The 16,421-nt window shown below is 30.6% G+C and overlaps 2 protein-coding genes across 2 annotated transcripts; one reads left to right on the top strand and one right to left on the bottom strand.

The window, feature by feature from the left end:
• Positions 1-260: 260 nt before the first annotated feature.
• On the bottom strand, positions 261-3,064 carry LOC119604032 (4-coumarate--CoA ligase 4-like). Its single transcript, XM_037956364.1, has 4 exons — positions 2,449-3,064; positions 2,176-2,374; positions 1,983-2,099; positions 261-1,384 (listed from the first exon to the last, which is right to left on the bottom strand). Exons 1-4 carry the CDS (start codon positions 2,801-2,803, stop codon positions 436-438), a joined length of 1,620 nt encoding a protein of 539 aa, XP_037812292.1. The 5' UTR covers positions 2,804-3,064; the 3' UTR covers positions 261-435.
• Positions 3,065-11,450: 8,386 nt separating this feature from the next.
• Positions 11,451-15,152, top strand: LOC119604012 (probable 4-coumarate--CoA ligase 3). The gene is given in 6 exon segments (XM_037956334.1): positions 11,451-11,660; positions 11,716-11,923; positions 11,981-12,167; positions 13,877-13,993; positions 14,068-14,505; positions 14,507-15,152. Coding segments are annotated over 6 exon segments (1,617 nt in total). The 5' UTR covers positions 11,451-11,519; the 3' UTR covers positions 15,033-15,152.
• Positions 15,153-16,421: the final 1,269 nt, after the last annotated feature.

The following is a 16,421-nucleotide window of genomic DNA, read 5'->3' as shown; positions in this document are numbered from 1 at the left end:
ATGTACGTTTCTATAAAGTACAACCTCATGTGGCAGTTAACGTTCAACAAATTGTTAGAAAAGGAAATGTAACACAGTTTGATTCAGTTTTGCTTTGTGCTAAAGTTTTTCGCATTTAGAGGAAAGGGATTTGTGTATTTGCTACAAAGGGAATAAGGCAACGCAAATATAATGGGAAATTATCAGTATAATAGAGAAAGTTTGACGGTCAAGACAAAGAAACAAGTTGAAGTAAAATTTTAAAATAACTAAGAAATAAACACGAAGATTAAACGTTAGATAGTTAAGATATAAAGATCCAATAGGACTTACTACAGTTCAGTGCCCTGACTTAACGATATAAGGGACTATGCTAAAATAAAGTTTATTAAGTTTAGGTAATAAATATTTATTATATTTCTTATTTCTATATTCTTAAATTAATACTCAGTCTGTTTACTTTTTAAAGTTTTTACACATTTCTACCACTTCCTTAACTAATACCTTTCCATTATGATTTCTGGGTATTTCCTTAACGAAAAACACACCATAATCGAAGCAATTATGTAAAGAACTTCTCCTTAAATTTACATAATTCATAACATCTCTCGAAGTAAGACTACATCCTTCTTCCTTCACTATCACACAAGCTGGTACATCACCTTTGCCCTCTTCCTGAACACCCACAACACTTACATCTCGAACACCCTTAAGCTCAGCCACAATCACCTCAAATTCATAGGGTGAATAATAATAATTTTGATATTGCAATACAATCTCGCGACGATCCGATAAATATAAATAATGTTCTGAATCCATAAAACCCAAATCTCCGGTTATGATATAATCTTCAGCATCTAAAATTTTGTAAAAAGCACCCACATCACCGTAATAAGCCATTTCATTAGGGTAAAATTTATTCTTTACACACAATAGGCCAATTTCATAAGGACCTAACTTTTCACCCGAAGCTTCGTCTACAATTTTTAACTCCACATTGGAAAATAATTGTCCCACTGATTTTATTTTGTAATCACCAAAATTGGCTGATATACCACCACATTCAGAGGTCCCGTAAATATTTATCACAGTTGCTTGCTGGAGAGTGGAACGTATTTGTTGTAAATTTGTTTTAAAACATGTTGAGCCGGATATGAGCACGAATTTCAGAGATTCAAGTAATTGTGGTTCAAAGTTGATGCATTGTGAGATTTGTTGAGATGTTGCTAGCAAACAATTGACTTTATATTTGCAGATTATATGGGTCATATATTCGGGAGTATAGGGTTGAGAAGTTATAATGCGTAAGTTTCCATGTAGGATGTTGCTTAAGAGACCATGGAAGCCAAATATCCAATCAATGTTGCAAAATGAGAACACCGTTAATGATTTTTCAGAGAGAAGGCTGGAATATTAAAATAGTATGAAAGTAAAATTTATTGAATTCTAGTTCAGTTCTAGTTCAGTTCTAGTTCAGTTCTAGTTCAGTTCTAGTTCAGTTCTAGTTCAGTTCTAGTTCAGTTCTAGTTCAGTTCTAGTTCAGTTCTAGTTCAGTTCTAGTTCAGTTCTAGTTCAGTTCTAGTTCAGTTCTAGTTCTAGTTCAGTTCTAGTTCAGTTCTAGTTCAGTTCTAGTTCAGTTCTAGTTCAGTTCTAGTTCTAGTTCAGTTCTAGTTCAGTTCTAGTTCAGTTCTAGTTCAGTTCTAGTTCAGTTCTAGTTCAGTTCTAGTTCAGTTCTAGTTCAGTTCTAGTTCAGTTCTAGTTCAGTTCTAGTTCAGTTCTAGTTCAGTTCTAGTTCAGTTCTAGTTCAGTTCTAGTTCAGTTCTAGTTCAGTTCTAGTTCAGTTCTAGTTCAGTTCTAGTTCAGTTCTAGTTCAGTTCTAGTTACAGTTCTAGTTCAGTTCTAGTTCAGTTCTAGTTCAGTTCTAGTTCAGTTCTAGTTCAGTTCTAATACAGTTCTGTAGTAAGTAGTTGACTGAATCTGTAATTGTCTGATTTCAAACTCACCCATAATTCGTAAGACACATTTTATTTGTTATACGAACACATTTGGGTAGACCCGAAGTTCCCGAGGAGCATAAAATCGCCATAGTTTGATCACATCCCTCCCTCAAAGGTTCTGTACTAAACAAAAGTGTTGGAAAATACTAAAGTAATTTCCATGAAACACTTGATTTAACAAAACCACACAAATAGTTACCTAAATAAATTCTCATTTTCATCATCCGCACTCAAAAGCTCCTCTATTTTAAAAACATCCAAATCATCAGCAACATGATTACATACTGTACAGACAATGGGATACAAAGTGTGAAGAGTCATTTGTAATTTATCCAAATACAAACCATCACAAAATATAACTTTTGGTTTGGTTTTATTCAGCATATAATGAATTGCCTCTGGGTTTAATGGAAAAATGAAATAATTCAAATTATTGCATAATTTAAATGATAATACCAATTCCAATACTCACCTACATTCTCTTCGGGATTGATGGCATGAAAGGCTAGACCATTGAACCAGGCAGCCAATATGATTTGCATCAAATACTTGCTATTTGTTGCAACAACACCAATGATATCATAACAAGTCAATTGCCACTTACGCATCTGTTTAGCCAGTTGTATGGCATTGGTTAGAGCTTCGTGATACTTTAGATGCGTATTGTCTGGATCGCTAATTTGACATATTTCATTTGATGATTTATTACGCATCATACGCAAAGCCCACTCACCCACCGAAACACTTTCATCCAGGCTTTCTTCTTCTCTAGGCCAGCCATACCAAATTTTAGTATTTGTATCATATATCGTCGACATTTTAGTCATTTAATGAGAATTTGGTTTCGACAATAATTTATTGTGAAATTATTTCTTGTCGCTTTTATGGGTTGATTCGACTATAGTTTTACTAATAATTAGTTATGTTTAGGTTATTTTTTTCCTTCTGAGGTATGCAGCAGTATGTCCATTAGCTTTAACTTCATCATAACAAATGATTTTTTGTTTTTGTTATAAATAATTCGTTTAGTAATATAAATTCTTATCTCTATAAACAAACCCGTTACTTGGGTTTGTCACACCGATATGGTGTGGGGAAACGTGATTTCTTATCTAATGGTTTTAATGTATTATCTTATCTTTTCAGGTTGTTTTAGTTTCTTTAAGTATCATGCTGAATATTATTTACTATAAATTACGTATTTTCATAACATGTAATAGTTCTAGTGGCGTGACGTGTTTTTATAGTTTCAAAAAAGAATCTAAGATTTTAAAAAAAGTTATTTTTTTTTGTACAACTGATCTTGTCTAGAATTTTGGGAGATTGTTTAAATGTAATCATTCAATGCTTTAGAAGATAATGGACACGTGTAAACAAGTTTATTGACACTTTCGATTTTTGTAAGAGTTTGAGGCGATTTTGGGGAGTCGTAGGTTTTTGAGTGTTTTTTTATGGAAGGCATTGCGAGTTAAAGTATTATCTATAAGATTTTTTTTTATTTTATAAGATAATAGTGTTCGAAGTTCGAGTGGTCTAATGTCAGTTTAAAATATGTTTTGTTAAAGAAAACTGAATTTTCTGAAACTATGTATAAGGAGGAGCAAAAGACCTGAAATATTTTCTATTGTTAATATTTGCATGTTCACGAGTTCATAAAAATATATAAATCGACTTTAAAAGGATATAAGAATAGACTTTTGGTCGTAACAAAGTCGACAAAAGCCGAGAAGTTGAAATAATTCGAAAATAGTCGAAAGGTCAGAAAAGGTTGGAAAAAGTTCGAAAACTCGACTTTTCATAAAACACAAAATTTGAACTCTCATAAAACGAAAAAAGTCGAATCGAATTGACTTTTCATAAATGGGTCATTTCGTGTCAAGTGAAATCGATATCTTCTGTGTTTGATAAAATTTGCACCTAGATAGTATGCCAGACACAAAATCAAAGAAATAGCTATCTGAACTCCTTTGGACAATTTTTGCTAGGAACAATAGGTGAAAAGTTACACGCATTTTAATAAAACCCTGTATTACCAAAATGTCCAACTTTGACCCCCTCTAAGTCCGGTAGTTCTAGACCGATAGCGTGTCTGGCCTAATATCCAATAGTACTAATCTTGGGGTAAATTTCGTCAAAATCGATTTTTTGAGTTTGGTCACTTGATATGAAATTGCCCAAATATAAAGAGTCAAAAAGTCGACTTTTTGTTTCAACTTGGTTCACACACATTCAATTTAGTGTCCCTGTGTAACCGAGAACGGAGACAGTCGTCACTTTCGATCCCCAAGTAATCAGAGAGCGGCACTTAAAAATCAAATTTATGCAAATTTGTTTATTTATATGCATTGACTCCTTTGTGCTAGTTTGCTGACTGTCTCTTTGTAATCTGTGGAGTGGCAATTGATTTAATTGTAGAACAAGCATATGTTAGATGTTAAATTTGCTAGAATATATAATAATAGAATAAAGTAGACGGTGGCTAGTGGTAACCCGAAGTGATAGGTTAAATAGATAATTCGGGACAAAAAGATTCGGTTCAAAATTGTTACAATTTCCATAAAAATCTCGTAAATGAAGACCGAAGGAATCGATCTATGTTATTTAGGTCTAAGTCTATTTAAGATGTGATTCAGTATATCAGAAACTGACTTGTTTACATTAGAAGCCCTATTAACGATTGTAATAAATAAACTTATAAAATAAACCTCATAAAATACACGCCATAAAACAATTGATTTAATTTACTGTTAGTAAATTTATTACCATTTTATTAATATAAACAAATAGCGGAAATTATGACGCTTTATTATTTGGGCAAAAATCAAAATCAAGGTACAATTTAAAATCGTCAGTGGCCAGTAAAGTAATAAAATTATAAACGTAAATATTTTTTAACAAATAATTAAGGATGTAATCTATGAAAGCGATTTTTTAATCTTATTAACGAAAGGGCGAAAAATTAATCATTTTGGTAAAATCCCAAGATTATAAAAAGTAAAATATGATATGAAAATATGACAACCTATAGCAGCTATGAATACGTTTCAGGTAATATTCAGAAGAAAGTCTCTTATGTAGGCGTTTAAAGCAATTCACACAATTAATATTATACTAGGATTCCCTAGGTGCTTCGCTACCCTAACCAAAATTAAATACATCCAAATTTTTTTTAATTTTATAGAAAATTACGTTCAATATCACATAAATAAATTCGCATTCAGGAAGAAGCTTGTATTAGTTTCATTCATTTAGCTTCCACTTTATAGAAAATTTCGAAATTACTATTTGAAAAAAAAGTAGTATAAAATACCTCTTATTTAATCAAAAATTTTGTGTTTCTGTGTTCTATATTATAGAAAATTAAAAAAATATAATTTGATGAATGAAAAATACCAAAAGTCCCTTTCAGTAGATTCTCATTAACTAAGGTCCCTCCTTATATTTTAAATTTTATATTTCTATGTACAACATCTTAAAAATATCAAAAAGTACCATCGAAAAATCGAAAATGTACAAAAATCTCTCTCAATAAATTCTCATTTAATAAGGATGTGTTCCGGTTAACCATTACAGAGAAAAAAAAGTACCATTTGAAGAATGAAAAAGTACCAAAAAGTACCCACTTACAGAATATTATTCAGTTAAGACCATGTATGTTAAAATTTATGTTCCTAGGTTGAATATTTTAGAAAATTCAAAAAGTACCATTTATGAGATAAAAAGTACTAAAAAGTTCTCTCTTAACGAATCTTATTCAATGAGGAACGTGTATGTTTAAAAATCAAGTGTTTTGAATTCATATTATAAAACATACAAAGAGTATCATTTGAAGAAAGAAAAAATACCAAAAGTGGAATAATTTCTACCTTAGTGGAAAGTACTAATAGTAAAATTTTTCCCCTTTTCGCTTAGAAATATACTTTTTAAGAATTAAGTTTACAAAATGTTCGGTGTTTAAATCTCTATATCACAGATAAAACTCAAACGTTTCAAATCTGCATTCATTTGTTCCAGGAAAATTGTGCTTTCAAAAAGTACCAAACAATTTACTCGAATTTGGTCCTATATAGCCCATAGTACTCGAATTCCAAAATAATATACCAATGGCTTATTTTGTGTGATTAAATAAATTATTTTTTCAAATTTTATAAAAATTGTCTGAATGAGTTTGAATAAAATTAAATTTCCCGTTTTTTCCCTTTTTGGTACTTTTTTTCCCAGTGAAATAGCAAAAATTTTATTACATTAAATATTACAGAGTTAGTCCGTAATTTAATAGGAATAATTCAATAAATCGAAAAAGTTTTCTTAATGTGCTAAAAAAAAAGTACCAAAAATTCAGTTTTCTCCCTTTTACACCCAAAAGGAACTGAATTTTAAAAAAGTACGAAACAGGGGCCTCCTTATTTTGGGAGATATATTCAAAATATTTACAAAAATTTTATTTTGTTTATTAGTTAAAAAGTTATAAAGGGCCAAAAAAGGTACCAAAATTACCTTTGTTACACATTTTCACCCCTTAAAAGTAGACACCCCTCTGCTTATTTTAAGAGTAGATACAGGTGCATTTGAAATTTTTCTTGTATCACTAATATTAGGTAAGATAATTAGGAAAACCAGTTTTTCCTGTTTTTTTCCCCTTTTTACTCCTAAATGTACAAATTTCCAAAAGTGGATCTATATAACCAAAAACACATCTACTGTCAAAATTTCATGATTCTAGGTTCAGCCGTTTGGGCAGTGCGATGATGAATCAGTCAGTCAGTAACGCAACTCTTTTATATATATAGAAGAAAATCCAAATTTTTAAAAAATATTTCGGTCTTAAATTTAATTTAAATGCGGAAGTAGGCGTTAATTCGGAACTAGTTTTTGATATTCAAAGAATCCTTTTGTTGCAATCATTTTAACATAGGCTTGTCCATTTTTACGATTCATCTTACAGAGTAATTCTAATGTTATGTTTTGGCCACACCATTGGTAGCATTCCTCTTGTGAATTATCGGCCACGGAAGAGCCAACGAACTTGCCAGGCTTTCGTCGAAATTATTTCCTAATATCTTGGGCCCGAGGTTATGTATGTATGTATGTATTCATTTCTCGCGAGTACTGATTAATAAATTATAGAGAACTACGTACAGGAAATAAAGTTTCTGAACATCAGTCAATAATATCTTCATATCACACTATATAATGTTTTTACCACCAACATTGTTCATGTAAACGATCCAATCAAATAAATATCCGTCTTTCAATCTAACCCTTTTGGAAGTGATTTAAAAGTAATGAAATTATTCTGAGTATAAAGTGATGATAATTTAATTCTATTGGAATTATTTATTATTTTATTACTGGGATGATAAACTACTTACACGATACCGAAAGTTTCTTGAGGGAATCGAACCCGCGACTGAAAAATTAGCACACTATCAACTAGTCTACACGATACCCACAAGATTTATATTAAAAAGATTTTGGTAGAAATATCCTTTTGGCGGAATTGTGTCAATTATGTAACGAACTCTAAATTTTATTTGGGAAGCGACATATGAATGTACATATTCGTTAAAAAAATAAGATGTCAAAAGAGCGATCCGCTACCATCGTCAACTTTAAAAACAGATTAGGATCAATTTTGTAGGGTATACAAAAACAACTTAACGTGTATTTAGTTTTCTTGAATGAAATTTGTTAAGTAATGATGTGTTGACAATTCTTATTTTTATATTCGCGATAAGAAGCACATTATCGAATCATACGTGTGTGTTCCCATTGTTTTTGAACTTCTATCAAAATATATACAAGTTTAGTTAAATTTATTATCTAAAAATAATTATTAATTTTCTAATTTAGCTATATTTATAGTAGACCATTGATTTATAGCAGTTGACAATAAAATTGTTATACAAATCTTTAAATATATTAAAAAGCAGCTGCTAATTATATATAGCATATATAAATATAAATATATTTTCTTTATGCAGTAAATATATGACGTGCCTAATATTCTTAGTTGATCAAAAATTGGTCCTAAAGAATAAAGTGTTATTATTTATGCTTGTCTTTTAAAAGCTCTCTAAAATTTTTTGAAATTTTAAAGTATAGTTGTACTAAAATTATTTATTTGTCATTAAAAATCACATCATACGAGTAAATTATTATCTGTTTATTAATTTAAAAACAAAATTTATATCTGAAACAAAAACTACCTTTAAACTCTTTGGTTTTTACTTCTGTTAGGGTTTCTGTAAATAAGTAGGCTGGTAAAATGATCGCAAAGTTAGTTTGCCATTTTGAAAGGAAAATTCTATTAGATAAGGAATTTATATTTGTTTAATAAATTTGGTAATTTATTATGTGCTGATAAGGACAGTATATTGTTTTGCTTTAATCTCAAGACCCCCCTTTTGATAATGTATACATTTAATAATATTTTTTTAATATTAAGCTTCCGGCCAGCCAAGAGAAGTACTTCAAAAGTGTTCTTAGTACAAATTTTAAAATGTTTTAAATATTGGCAGGATATTTATTTATGTCAAATTAAATTTAGAATTTTTATTAAAAAAATACGATATTGTTTGATTTGTTATTTATTTTAAATTAATTAAGTTTCAAGAAAGGGGTTTCCTATTTAGAATCATTGAATTAATTTATGGACAAAAATAACATGTGATTTAGCATTCATAATAAAGCATTTAAGTTGAATTGTACCTCATCTCAGATATGCTTAAGCCATTTTGTATTGAATAAAATTTAAGTCATATTTCGAAGGGGGCTGCGTATAGGGGCTAGCTTGTCAAATGAGGCCCTCTCATCAAAAAATTCATCAGAGTCATGAAGGCTAGTAAAGAACATAGTAGGTTTGCATGTACAAGGTTTGCATGGACGGACAGACAGACACACAGACAGTATACTTTAAGGTGGGTATAGATCCCCACCAAAGTGGTGCAGGGTATAAATATAACTTTTAGTAACCAAAAAATTATTTTTTGTGAATAATTTAATTTATTTTTAATTTATTATTTTCTTCAATAATTAAATTTTTTAGTTAAAATTTAATTTTTTACTAAAAAAAGAAAAGTTAGTTAGTTAGTTAGTTAGTTAGTTAGTTAGTTAGGTAGTTAGTTAGTTAGTTATTAGTTAGGTAGTTAGTTAGTTAGTTAGGTAGTTAGTTAGTTAGTTAGTTAGTTAGTAGTTAGTTAGTTAGTTAGTTAGTTAGTTAGTTAGTTAGTTTGTTAGTTAGTTAGTTAGTTAGTTAGTAGTTAGTTAGTTAGTTAGTAGTTAGTTAGTTAGTTAGTTAGTTAGTTAGTAGTAGTTAGTTAGTTAGTTAGTTAGTTAGTTAGTTAGTTAGTCAGTTAGTAGTTAGTTAGTTAGTTAGTTAGTTAGTTAGTTAGTTAGTTAGTTAGTAGTTAGTTAGTTAGTTAGTTAGTTAGTTAGTTAGTTAGTTAGTTAGTGTTAGTAGTTTAGTTAGGTAGTTAGTTAGTTAGTTAGTTAGTTAGTTAGTTAGTTAGTTAGTTAGTTAGTTAGTTAGTTAGTTAGTAGTTAGTTAGTAGTAGTAGTTAGTTAGTTAGTTAGTTAGTTAGTTAGTTAGTTAGTTAGTTAGTTAGTTAGTTAGTTAGTTAGTAGTTAGTTAGTTAGTTAGTAGTTAGTTAGTAGTTAGTTAGTTAGTTAGTTAGTTAGTTAGTAGTTAGTTAGTAGTTAGTTAGTTAGTTAGTTAGTTAGTTAGTTGTTTTAGTAGTTAGTTAGTTAGTTAGTAGTTAGTTAGTTAGTTAGTTAGTTAGTTAGTTTAGTTAGTTAGTAGTAGTTCGTTAGTTAGTTAGTTAGTTAGTGTTAGTTAGTTAGTTAGTTAGTAGTTAGTTAGTTAGTTAGTTAGTTAGTAGTTAGTTAGTTAGTTAGTTAGTTAGTTAGTTAGTTAGTTAGTAGTTAGTTAGTTAGTTAGTTAGTTAGTTAGTTAGTAGTTAGTTAGTAGTTAGTTAGTTAGTAGTTAGTTAGTTAGTTAGTTAGTAGTTAGTTAGTAGTTAGTTAGTTAGTTAGTAGTTAGTTAGTTAGTTAGGTTAGTTAGTTAGTTAGTTAGTTAGTTAGTTAGTTAGTTAGTTAGTAGTTAGTTAGTTAGGTAGTTAGTTAGTTAGTAGTTAGTTAGTTAGTTAGTTAGTTAGTTAGTAGTTAGTTAGTTAGTTAGTTAGTTAGTTAGTTAGTTAGTTAGTTAGTTAGTTAGTTAGTAGTTAGTTAGTTAGTTAGTTAGTTAGTTAGTTAGTTAGTTAGTTAGTAGTTAGTTAGTTAGTTAGTTAGTTAGTTAGTTAGTTAGTTAGTTAGTTAGTTAGTTAGTTAGTAGTTAGTTAGTTAGTTAGTTAGTTAGTTAGTAGTTAGTTAGTTAGTTAGTTAGTTAGTAGTTAGTTAGTTAGTTAGTTAGTTAGTTAGTTAGTTAGTTAGTTAGTTAGTTAGTTAGTTAGTTAGTAGTTAGTTAGTTAGTTAGTTAGTTAGTTAGTTAGTTAGTTAGTTAGTTAGTTAGTTAGTTAGTTAGTTAGTAGTTAGTTAGTAGTTAGTTAGTTAGTTAGTTAGGTTAGTTAGTTAGTTAGTTAGTAGTTAGTTAGTTAGGTTAGTTAGTTAGTTAGTTAGTTAGTTAGTTAGTTAGTTAGTTAGTTAGTTAGTTAGTTAGTTAGTTAGTTAGTTAGTTAGTTAGTTAGTTAGTTAGTTAGTTAGTTAGTTAGTTAGTTAGTTAGTTAGTTAGTTAGTTAGTTAGTTAGTAGTTAGTTAGTTAGTTAGTAGTTAGTTAGTTAGTTAGTTAGTTAGTTAGTTAGTAGTTAGTTAGTTAGTTAGTTAGTTAGTTAGTTAGTTAGTTAGTTAGTTAGTTAGTTAGTTAGTTAGTTAGTTAGTTAGTTAGTTAGTTAGTTAGTTAGTTAGTTAGTTAGTTAGTTAGTTAGTTAGTTAGTTAGTTAGTTAGTTAGTTAGTTAGTTAGTTAGTTAGTTAGTTAGTTAGTAGTAGTTAGTTAGTTTGTTAATTGCAGGATTCCCTTCTAAAAGAAAGATTGCCATAGAATGCTGTAGTCATGTTCATAAAGGCAAGTGATTGTCGAACCCACGCTTCAATTATTCTAAATTTTTTAAATTCCTAAGTGTGAAATGTATACAAATCCAATTAACCAAAAACCCTATTCAACTAAAAAATTTGCTTATTTTTATTATAGTCCCCATGGGAAAAATTTAATATAAATTTATAATAAAATGTGTTAATATTTTTTATTTGTGTATATTCACGCAAAGCTCCATCTTTTTGATTGTATTTCCTAATCTTAATATACGAATGTATTAAAAGTCATGACTGTGATACCTCACACAGTTTAAAGTGTTTCTATTGTTTTTATTTTTTTGATATTTGATATAGATTTCTTATCATTGAATAAAATAAGTGAAAAATAAAATAACTGCAAAATAAAAAGACAGTTAGCATATAAAATCAGTAGTTTTAACTTTTAGTGGTTTAGTCGAATTTAAATTTCGGACCAAGTTGGTTAACAAATAAGCAAAAAGTGACAAAAAACAGACATGGATTTTGCTAAAGTAGCTTTTGATAAACGTAAAAAAATCTGGACTACCCCTTCCACACAAGGTGTTTATAATACAGAATGTGCTTTGGGTAGAATTATTTACAATCAATTGAATTCCTTCCCCAATGTAACCATACAGGTAAGTTTAAATAAAAAAATATAAAGACTAATTAATCAAATTCATAAATTTTTAGATTGATGATTCGACTGGTGTTAGTCTAAAAGCCCGCGATGCTTTAACCAAGGCCGTGCGTATTGCTCAACATTTCAATGAAATGAAATTGCAACAAGATGATATTATTGGTTTTGCTGTTAAAAATACTACTAATGTTTTGCCCACGGTCATTGCTTGTTTCTTCAATTGCACCCCCTTCCATGCTGTAAATCCAGTATTGGATGAATGTAAGTTTGAATATTAGGATAGCGCTTGTAAGATGTATTAAAATTGTCTTTCTACAGCTACCTTGTCGCATTGTTTCGGCTTAACTAAACCCAAATTGATTTTCTGTGATGCTGAGGTCTACAAAAAGGTTTATTTGGCCACTAAAGCTTACAAACCCAAAATTATCACCATGTCTGGTGACGTTGAGGGAGTAGTTAAGATAACAGACTTATTGGAACCAACAAAAACGGAGAGATTTTATCAGTGAGTATTTTGAAAAACAAAAAAACCTGCTAGTCATTCATTGTTTGAGAATAGCGAGTGTGTGTGGTATCTTATAAAATTGTCTGGTCTAGATAATGTGGATTTTTTTTGTCAAAGAAAAATATTAGGTGTAAAAATTTCCAACAACTTATGTGTAAAGTTTTGCAAGTTCAAAGTCCAATGGAAGACTTGAAGAATTGTGCAAATAATATGATATAAACATATGTATGTAGGCGTGCAGTAAATACCTTAATAAAAAATCGGTCTTAAATGGATCAGATCTAGTTCAGTTTTAGATCAGTTCTAGTTCAGTTCTAGTTCAGTTCTAGTTCAGTTCTAGTTCAGTTCTAGTTCAGTTCTAGTTCAGTTCTAGTTCAGTTCTAGTTCAGTTCTAGTTCAGTTCTAGTTCAGTTCTAGTTCAGTTCTAGTTCAGTTCTAGTTCAGTTCTAGTTCAGTTCTAGTTCAGTTCTAGTTCAGTTCTAGTTCAGTTCTAGTTCAGTTCTAGTTCAGTTCTAGTTCAGTTCTAGTTCAGTTCTAGTTCAGTTCTAGTTCAGTTCTAGTTCAGTTCTAGTTCAGTTCTAGTTCAGTTCTAGTTCAGTTCTAGTTCAGTTCTAGTTCAGTCTAGTTCAGTTCTAGTTCAGTTCTAGTTCAGTTCTAGTTCAGTTCTAGTTCAGTTCTAGTTCAGTTCTAGTTCAGTTCTAGTTCAGTTCTAGTTCAGTTCTAGTTCAGTTCTAGTTCAGTTCTAGTTCAGTTCTAGTTCAGTTCTAGTTCAGTTCTAGTTCAGTTCTAGTTCAGTTCTAGTTCAGTTCTAGTTCAGTTCTAGTTCAGTTCTAGTTCAGTTCTAGTTCAGTTCGTGTTCAGTTCGTATTCAGTTCTAGTTCAGTTCTAGTTCAGTTCTAGTTCAGTTCTAGTTCAGTTCTAGTTCAGTTCTAGTTCAGTTCTAGTTCAGTTCTAGTTCAGTTCTAGTTCAGTTCTAGTTCAGTTCTAGTTCATTCTAGTTCAGTTCTAGTTCAGTTCTAGTTCAGTTCTAGTTCAGTTCTAGTTCAGTTCTAGTTCAGTTCTAGTTCAGTTCTAGTTCAGTTCTAGTTCAGTTCTAGTTCAGTTCTAGTTCAGTTCTAGTTCAGTTCTAGTTCAGTTCTAGTTCAGTTCTAGTTCAGTTCTAGTTCAGTTCTAGTTCAGTTCTAGTTCAGTTCTAGTTCAGTTCTAGTTCAGTTCTAGTTCAGTTCTAGTTCAGTTCTAGTTCAGTTCTAGTTCAGTTCTAGTTCAGTTCTAGTTCAGTTCTAGTTCAGTTCTAGTTCAGTTCTAGTTCAGTTCTAGTTCAGTTCTAGTTCAGTTCTAGTTCAGTTCTAGTTCAGTTCTAGTTCAGTTCTAGTTCAGTTCTAGTTCAGTTCTAGTTCAGTTCTAGTTCAGTTCTAGTTCAGTTCTAGTTCAGTTCTAGTTCAGTTCTAGTTCAGTTCTAGTTCAGTTCTAGTTCAGTTCTAGTTCAGTTCTAGTTCAGTTCTAGTTCAGTTCTAGTTCAGTTCAGTTCAGTTCTAGTTCAGTTTGTTCAGTTCGTATTCAGTTCGATTTCAGTTCAGTTTCAGTTCAATTTCAGTTCCGTTCTAGTTCAGTTTTAGTTCAGTTCTAGTTCAGTTCGAGTTCCGTTCTGATTAGTATTTATGAGTTAACCCTATTGAATATTTTATTTATTGTTATCTTTTATTTTTTAGACCTAAACACTATAGCATCGGTGGTCATCAGACAGTGGCCATTTTATGCTCATCTGGTACCACAGGAAAGCCAAAAGCTGTTTGCTTGGCTGGTTTCAATTTAATTCATGAGTTGCCGTAAGTTTTCTGTCGCAAATGTTTTAAAATGATTTCCTACTAACATACTTTCACTACTTTTCTTTCCCCTCTAGTTATGTTACTAGTGAAACCGTGTTATATGTACCTAGTGCTATTGATTGGATTACCGGTTTGGCATTTATGGTAGCCAGTTGTTTTACCGGCTGTACTCGCATCATTTGTGATAAACCCTTCAATGCTGATGACTTTATAAGACTCATGAAAAAATACAAAATAACAAATGCTTTCTTGGCACCACGTTACATTGCTGCATTGGTCAATCATCCTGAAGCCACCAAAGAAGTATTCGCTTCTCTGCAAATGGTTCAGTCGGGAGGTAGTACAGTAACTGAAAAACTACTCAAGAGTTTCAAGGCTCTACTTAATGAATATGCCATTGTTATCTTTGGTTATGGTTTAACTGAATTTGGTGCCATTGCTGGTAACATTGATATTAGCCGCATAACCTCCGTAGGACAGTTGGCTCCCAATATTAGCTTGCGCATTGTGGGATGATGATGGTAATAATTTGGGACACAATGAGGTGGGAGAAGTTTGTGTCTACAATGGTAAATACTGGGGTGGTTACTATGGCAATCCTATTGAAACCCAACGTATGCGTGATGCTCATGGTTGGTATCATACTGGTGATTTGGGTTATATGGATGATGACAACTACTTGTATGTGGTGGATCGTAAGAAGGAAATTCGTAAATATTTGGGTCTTCACTTCTGGCCCAAAGAAATTGAGGAAGCCATTGTAGAAATGCCCGGTGTTAAGGATGCTTGTGTTGTAACAGTATCCAATGAAACTAAAGGTGATTGTTCCGGAGCTTTAGTGGTAAAGGCACCAAATAGTAAAATAACCGAACAGGATGTAATCGATTATGTTAAGAACCGTTTGGTAGACATACACAAACAAATACACGCTGGCGTGTTTTTCGTGGATTCCATTCCTCAAAATTCCAACGGTAAAATGGTGAGAATCGAAGGCAAGAAAATCTTCGAATCACTGTTAGAACGTAATTTAGTTTGTTAGATAATACTTATATAATGTATGTAGAAATAGTACTTAGTAGAATTTATAACACTTTAGCAGAAATGTATTAGTGATAATGACAATAAATTGTAATTTATTTTTTAAATATTTATAAAAAAATGTGTTATTTTTTCAAGAGTATCTGCGGGTATTAATGACAAATATGTAATCACCCTATTTGTGTTAATAATATCGCAAACAAATTTTTAAAATATGAATCATTACATGGTAAGTGGAAACTACTTCAACGTGTAAAACTTGAAATTTGGACTTTCAGGCTATTGCACGTGTATTAATATATTTACATACAAATACATACACATTTTTAATTATTATGAAATGATGATTACAATTGTAGTTTTGATGGACATTGTTCATTATTCAGTTCTAGTTCAGCTAAAATCATAATGGCCAATTCAATAGGCAATGAAAATCAATAAAGAATTAAATAATTTTTTATTTTTATTTTTTTAAACCAATTCTTAAATTTATTGGTTTTATGCTGATTTTAACAACATTACGCCTATGAACTTTCACTTTGCCAATTATTGTCATTTTACACATAAAGTACGTTTTAATTTATTTTGTTGTATAAAAATTCATTGAACACAAATTTTCTACACCACGGATGGATTTAAATTTTTTTCACTATTTGCATTGTTCTTTTTGTAAAGAACAACAGCTAAAAAGCCAGTCAGGTCTTATTGCCAAATTCATTGTTTTCACGCATTAATCCAGTTGGACATCATGAAATGAAACTTTTTGTTATATGGGGTATTTTATATGGAAATTTTTAGTAATGGAAAGGAATAATGAATCTAGCCTGAAAAGTTTGGTGCGCTTCGACAACATGTCTCGATGACAACTGAAAATGAAGAAGTCCATATATGTTTAGGGATAGGGTACCTGCAATATATTGAGATATGGTATCAAATCAGTGGATGTCTTTGCTACAATAATATAAGCGTGTTAATAGTAATCTGCTTTAATATCATCCTAACAAAAAACACTTTTTGATTATTTAAATACTACTACTTTTCATTTTAGGACAATTGCTATGAAATGACTCTTTTTAAATTTATGCATTTTACAATTAAACATTCATGCACAAACTCGATGCATTCATAGAAATCTACAACAAATTTGGGGTAAACTTGACCATTTGTACACTTCCGCCAACTTGTCATGACGTATTGAACTTTAAGCTTTTTATAGGGAATTGAACACAACAATAACACGAAACACAAATACAAACTCATACAGAGAGCAATTTCCAAAAAATATGTATAAAATACAGTTTTGTAACAAAGAATAAAAGCCCAACAACAATTTGGTCAGAGTATCTGTAATTTGCAATAGGATGGCATGGTATTTAGGGAAACGAAAGCT

The sequence above is a fragment of the Lucilia sericata genome, unplaced genomic scaffold (assembly GCF_015586225.1).
Source record: "Lucilia sericata isolate MDLA Ls3-8-SP2 unplaced genomic scaffold, ASM1558622v1 Contig000353F_arrow, whole genome shotgun sequence".
NCBI classification, from domain to species: domain Eukaryota; kingdom Metazoa; phylum Arthropoda; class Insecta; order Diptera; family Calliphoridae; genus Lucilia; species Lucilia sericata.
This window is presented reverse-complemented; position numbering and strand designations above follow the sequence as displayed.

What these genes read in the sequence shown, in the direction of transcription:
- LOC119604032 (XM_037956364.1), bottom strand. Translation starts at nt 2,803, where the DNA reads ATGACTAAAATGTCGACGATATATGATACAAATACTAAAATTTGGTAT. An exon ending in GAAAATGAGAATTTATTTAG is followed by an intron (nt 2,100 to 2,175) that starts GTAACTATTTGT and finishes ACTTTTGTTTAG; the next exon opens with TACAGAACCTTTGAGGGAGG. An exon ending in ATGTGTCTTACGAATTATGG is followed by an intron (nt 1,385 to 1,982) that starts GTGAGTTTGAAA and finishes TTAATATTCCAG; the next exon opens with CCTTCTCTCTGAAAAATCAT.